At 42.3% G+C, this 5,971-nt stretch overlaps 1 protein-coding gene across 4 annotated transcripts in view; it reads right to left on the bottom strand.

Moving 5' to 3' along the window:
- Positions 1-5,971, bottom strand: part of LOC119308289 (tryptophan decarboxylase 2) — a 27,691-nt gene that overhangs the window by 737 nt on the left and 20,983 nt on the right. For 3 of the 4 annotated variants that reach the window (XM_037584389.1, XM_037584391.1, XM_037584390.1), the window contains one exon: positions 1,202-1,325. The exons of the other annotated variant lie outside the window; for it this stretch is intronic. In XM_037584389.1, coding sequence (XP_037440286.1) covers positions 1,202-1,325 — 124 coding nt within the window. The remainder of the gene's footprint in view (positions 1-1,201; positions 1,326-5,971) is intronic. 4 annotated transcript variants of the gene reach the window in all.

Genomic DNA, 5,971 nt, shown 5'->3' with positions numbered 1-5,971 from the left:
AAAATCCATCCTACCATCCGATGGTAGTTACCCCATATGTCTCATATACTACCATGTGGTAGTATATATACTACTTTATCATTTTAAATATATTCTTATACTATATCTAAGATATCTCAAAGCAAGTTACATGAAAAAATTGTATATGGGCCCATAGTTTTTGTTATATTTATGAAATACGTACATATTTGTACGTAAAAAAGAGCATACTCAAAACATGGTATATACTACCTAAAAATTAGTATATATACTACCTAATCATTGTTATATACTACATACTACACGTACATACTCTCCATTTCAATAGATACTACATACAACATACAAAACGCAAGTGGTGATAACTACCACTGCTTGTAGGAAACATTTGTCATATATATATATATATATATATATATATATATATATATAGGTCTGCTAAACTAAGCCTACGCGTAGGATAATCTTAGCGTACGCTCCGGCCAACCGTGCGAGCGCCCCTGATCCAACCAACCTCTCCGCCATCACTCTCCCATGGCCAGAGATTGCTTAATCGATCGTAATAATTGATAGTAATGTAGTAACAACAAAATCAGATGTGTCACCTTCGTAGTAATGTAAAATAATCTATTACCATCATAGTGTAATAAGTTTACGATATTGCGTTTGAACCACAACTAATTCACTAGTCGGTAATGTAAATCATTTTGTTACCATATCCTAAACCAATTTTACTACCAACAAGTAGGGAGGGTAGTTGGTAACGAAAATTATTCTATTTTACCATATCCTCAACCTATTTTACTACCAACAATTAGAGAGCCTACTTGGTAACACAAGTAATTTTATTACCATATCCTCAACCTGTTTCACTACCAACAATTATGGAGCGTAGTTGGTAACACAAATTATCCTATTACCATATCCTCAACCCATATTAAAAATTAGGGAGATACTTGGTAATGTAAATTATTCCGTACCGTATCCTCAATAAGTTTTACTACCAACAATTAGGAAGGGTAGTTGCGGGACGTAGGTGAACCTGTGGGAGGGTAACGAAATAAATTACATTACTATATCTACATCTACAGTCGGTTTTACCCTCGCTCATTAACGGGTGAGGAGTCCTAATCATGCGGAGCGACCCCGCCTAATTAGGACCAGCGCGCAGGATAAGGAATTCTACGCTCCCGCTCAGTTTAGGGTTCATTTCTTCTTTTACCTCAAATCTTGAGTCAGATAGTACAAGTTGTTCAAAATGTTCAGCCAACTGTATGTGCTTTCTGATATAACTCTGCAGATTTTCCACGCCATAAAGCCTCGAGACCATCCATAGCTTGAGTGATCTAAAAGAAAGGTTCCACTTGGTAAGAGAAATCAATTTAATTGTCATACAAGGAACTACCACATATAACGTCAACAGCAGTGCGATGACTCATACTGTCATAGTGACTCAATTTAGAAAGTCAGAGGTCAACTATATGGATATATGGTGCTGAACAACATTAATTGTAAGATTCTTCTTTCTATAATAGCCATATTGGTTCATGTTCTTTTGATAATATAGCCATATTTGACTGCCTGGTGAACAAGTTGGGTTCTTAATCATTTGAATGCATCCATATCACGCTAGTTATGCATTTCTTGAATTATTTTAGTCACCAAAATAAATGGCTTGGTCAGGGAAAAGATCATGTATGGCAACTCAATCCAATGAACGTCAATACCATGGGTACCAATGAGAAAGTAATTGGGTCAGCTGTCTAATTATTTCAATTCCATTTGCATAGATTAGAATAAGAGGCACCGGAGGTCCTGAAAGTATTTGAGTTGTGTCAGTTGGGTCCCATAAGTATGAGAATGCATATCTAGGTCCTAAATGTGGATAAGTGGTTCATCGCAGGTCCTACCCAGGTATGGCTTGCCTACGTGGTGTTAGAATTAATCCGACGTATGTAGTCGATATACTGAGCAATCACACGAGGCACGACACCGAGATTTGTTGACACCGGGATTTGTTAACACCGGGATTTGTTAACAAGGTTCACCGAACTTGGCTACACCGCTGGGGCTGACTGTGCGCTCCTCCCCATGATAATACCAACGCCACATCCCAGCCACCCGGGGACCGGCACATGTCGCCGGCCCTCCGTCCATGTGCTATGATGTTGGCACTAGCAAAAGAACCCGTGCATTGCAACCGGAGAAAAAAAATACCACATGCCCCTAACCCAATAACCATGACTCGAGACCCCAATAGGTTTATGTCCTTTATTTGACCATGGTATCCCATATGTGTTGCCATTTATCCTCCTTCCCACCCTCATCGACGGTGTCCTCAGTGCTCACACAACCACAACACGTTTGAATGTGGTCAATCCTAAGGCGTCTCTCTCTCTCTCCCGGCATAAGATGAGCAATCTGTCTTCTTATTCCCCCTATGAGGTTTTAAGGCGTGCATGCGTGATTATTGATGGTTTCTTTCGTCTCCAATCTGGTTTTGTTGAGATGTTCGTTTGCAACCCGGATTGGCGTCAGTATGAAAAAAGACAGATCATGCGCTATTGATTAAGGTTGCACCTAAAAAGCATTTTAAAAATGATTAACAGGTAACATAACATCATATTTAGATTCTACATATTTTTCAAATCAAAGTTCATATATAACATGTTAAAATTGGAGTTAGGGTTTAAAGATATGAATATTTTTGAAAAGCATTTGTTGTAGAAGGAATGCGGGTTGATGAACCCAAATTTCAAGGGATTTTCACTTTAATTCTTGTCACCTAAAGGTGGGTTTGTTGGTTAATTACTAGAGAAGGCAGGGGGTTTTCTGTAAAAATAAAAAAAGGCCCTGATGAGTGCCACACGTCAGGTACGAGCACATGGCAACTCTAAAAGTTTTTATGGCAAATTTAATGATGCGAGGATGGCAACTTTAGTTGCCAAGTATGGCAACTTTCGTGCTTCAATTTATTTTTGACAGAAACTTCATGTCAATGGAATTTTCCATCCTTGCGATGACTGGAATTGTCATCAAAAAACGTCAAAGCCGGAGTGCCACGCACCTGACGAGTGGCACTATCATTTGTGAAAAAAAATCATTTTTCTGACACTTAAGGGTGGACTGCGGGTTGATTCCCTAAAAATTCAGGGGGTTTTCTGCAAAATGCACGACAAACAAGCAAAAACAGTCCCCTCTTTATTACTAGGTAGGTATAGATAGATTACATTGAGTGTCTACCCCTACACATTACTAGTGTGTATGCACGTGCAATGCACGTCTTAACAGCATAGTGTGATTCTGACAAAAGGAGAAAAAAAAACATACATCACTGAAAAATAAATTCTGAGCAGAAAATTATATTGTTGACGTGCGCAAAATGAAGTTTAGGAATTTACTAATTGCTACAATACAACCACTGCCTGCTGTCACCCTTTGTTTTTGAAAAATATAAAGAAAGGTGTACTTGGTGAAACCCACAAATTGTTTACTTCAACTTTTGTTTCTCCTCCCGGACCATCTCGCATGGGCTCACAGCCTACGTTTATTTTTTACTCGTCACAACTTGACAATTGCAACATGGCAGAAGAGGCATAGGTCTTCTTTTCTAGGAGGTACGATGCGATGGTTACAGAACCCAGTAGATTCAGCTGCGGGCTACTGTTCACTGTGAATCCCTCTAATCTCAGCAGACCAGTGGCTAGGATTGATGCTCCCAAACTTGTACACTATATAATAGTATAGATAGTAGGCCTATGATACAAGTGTCCTACAAGGACATGACTCCATACTCTGTTTACACACCGTACGACTCAGAGTCCAAACATTGTAAAAAATATTTGATACTCCAACAAACTCTACCTTGGCGAATATTCTCGCCACCTTGAGTTTGTTGTATGTGTCAAACTTCAATGCACATTGGACTAGAGCTTATTCCATAAGCACCACTGCTACCTCCCAGACTCCACCTGCAACTATAGTCTTTACTTTTCTTGACCACAGTCAACACTCGAGAGAAATAAAGTTCCTCTTTACTCTAGTTTTCGCTTCCAACTTAGAGTATCCTCTCGACACCATCACACACTAATTGCAGATCTGCATGGAAGTGAACAACTAAATACTGGACCACATAAGTTACTCAAACTCAACGTCCTCACAGTCGTTGCAACCATTGACACGGTTGTGCCCCTACAGAACTTGTGCCACCGCAACCATTGACACGGTTGTCCGCGCGCCTCCGTAACCTGTTCACGTGTTTCAAGCTTTTGCACAATATTATTTTATTGTTTCTATTTGTTGTTGTAGCCTTTCCATGCACCTTGTAGCAGAAAAAGACCAAAGTTGATCCAGCCAAATTGCTCCTGTACACACACATGGCCCTAGCTAAGCCCGGGCATAAAAACCAAAGACCGGACCCCTAAAGACCGAGACCAAACCCATAAAGACCGGTCGGATCGGTCTTCATCTTTGGATGACCAAATAAACCAGGTAGACTGAATTAGCACAACTCTTTGGATATTTATGGCACAATTAGCACAATCCCTTGCCTGCTCTGGATGTTTATGGCACAATTCTGATACACCTACTATATACACATGTAGCCACCTTTGTAGCCTACCTCATGTAGCCACATGTTCAAACCCATCCTTTCTTACAAAAATCTTTCAAACTCAGCTCCCAAAACTGCTGTCCATCACCTTTGTGCTCACAAACAACGGGCAAAAGACTTTTTTCTGGCTTGACTCTTGGCTACAGGATACCCCACTAGCAACTACTTTTCCAAGCCTATACTCCCACTCCACAAACACCCACATCCCGGTGGTGCACATCATGCGGTATGGGGTGCAGGCAAACCTGGTGAACAGGCTAACCTTGGCCGCCTCGCACGAGCTTGCTGCTCTCTCTTTGTTGTTGCAGGACTTCCAGCTGGCTGATGCTCCGGACGAACGATTTCTGATCCATGGCACAGGCTTCTCTTCCAGGAAAGCCTATCGAATGCTGCTACATGAAGAAGTCGAGGATGACCATGCCCCTCTGATTTGGAGATCTAGAGCCCCCCACAAGCTCAAAATCTTCACCTGGCTACTGTTCAGAGGGCGGCTCAACACAAAATGCAACCTGTTCCACAAAAAGATCTCCACCGACGCCGCATGTCCTTGATGTGGCGGCCCCTCCGAGGACACATCCCACCTGTTCCTCGGCCTGTCCGCATGCAACTCGGACTTGGGAAAGGCTGGGATTAAACCCCACCCCCAGGTTTCAAGATCTTTGGCTGCTCCAATCTCCTGGCACCTTGGATGGCCGGGTGTGGCCTGAAGTCCTTATGATCTTGTGGAAAATCTGGGACTCTAGAAACGCTGTTGTATTCCGTAATGAGGTTCACTCCCCCCTAGTCACTGTTAGGAACATCTGTAACGAGTTTGCCTGAACAGATTCCGTGACCCGAGTGACAAGGCAGCAGCCAAATCCTGGCTTCTGTTCCTTACCTCACGGCTCGCCGTGACCCTGTAATCCTGTTTGGCCCTTGCTGGCTTTTGAGTAATATACATACAGGTGGGGATCCTCTCCCCCCCGGTGATTCCTCAAAAAAAAAACTATATACACATGTTATCTGAACTCTGAATTCTGGTTGCATACACCTGTTACACATAGCTGTTGTCTGAGTTCTGCTTGCATACACTTGTACAAGTACTATAATGTACATGGTAGCATAAAATTTGGTCTGTTTGGTCGGGACCAAACACCATCCTATAAAGACCGAAGACCGAATAGTGCGAAGACCGAATAGTGAAGAACCGAGAAGACCGAAATAATTTCGGTCGTCAATTATGTGAAAGACTGAAAAGACCGGACAGAGCAAACCGAAAAGACCAAACACCTGGGCTTAGAGCATCTCCAGCCGTCCCCCCGAGAGCCCCCCCCCCCCCCAGGAGGCGTTTTCTATCGCCGGCGCACACTTTTTCGCCCAGTCGTGCCCCAAAGGCTCAAA

This window comes from Triticum dicoccoides, chromosome 5B, assembly GCF_002162155.2.
Source record: "Triticum dicoccoides isolate Atlit2015 ecotype Zavitan chromosome 5B, WEW_v2.0, whole genome shotgun sequence".
Classification (NCBI taxonomy): domain Eukaryota; kingdom Viridiplantae; phylum Streptophyta; class Magnoliopsida; order Poales; family Poaceae; genus Triticum; species Triticum dicoccoides.
The sequence above is the reverse complement of the archived record's forward strand: the minus strand, read 5'-3'. Positions and strand labels throughout refer to the sequence as shown.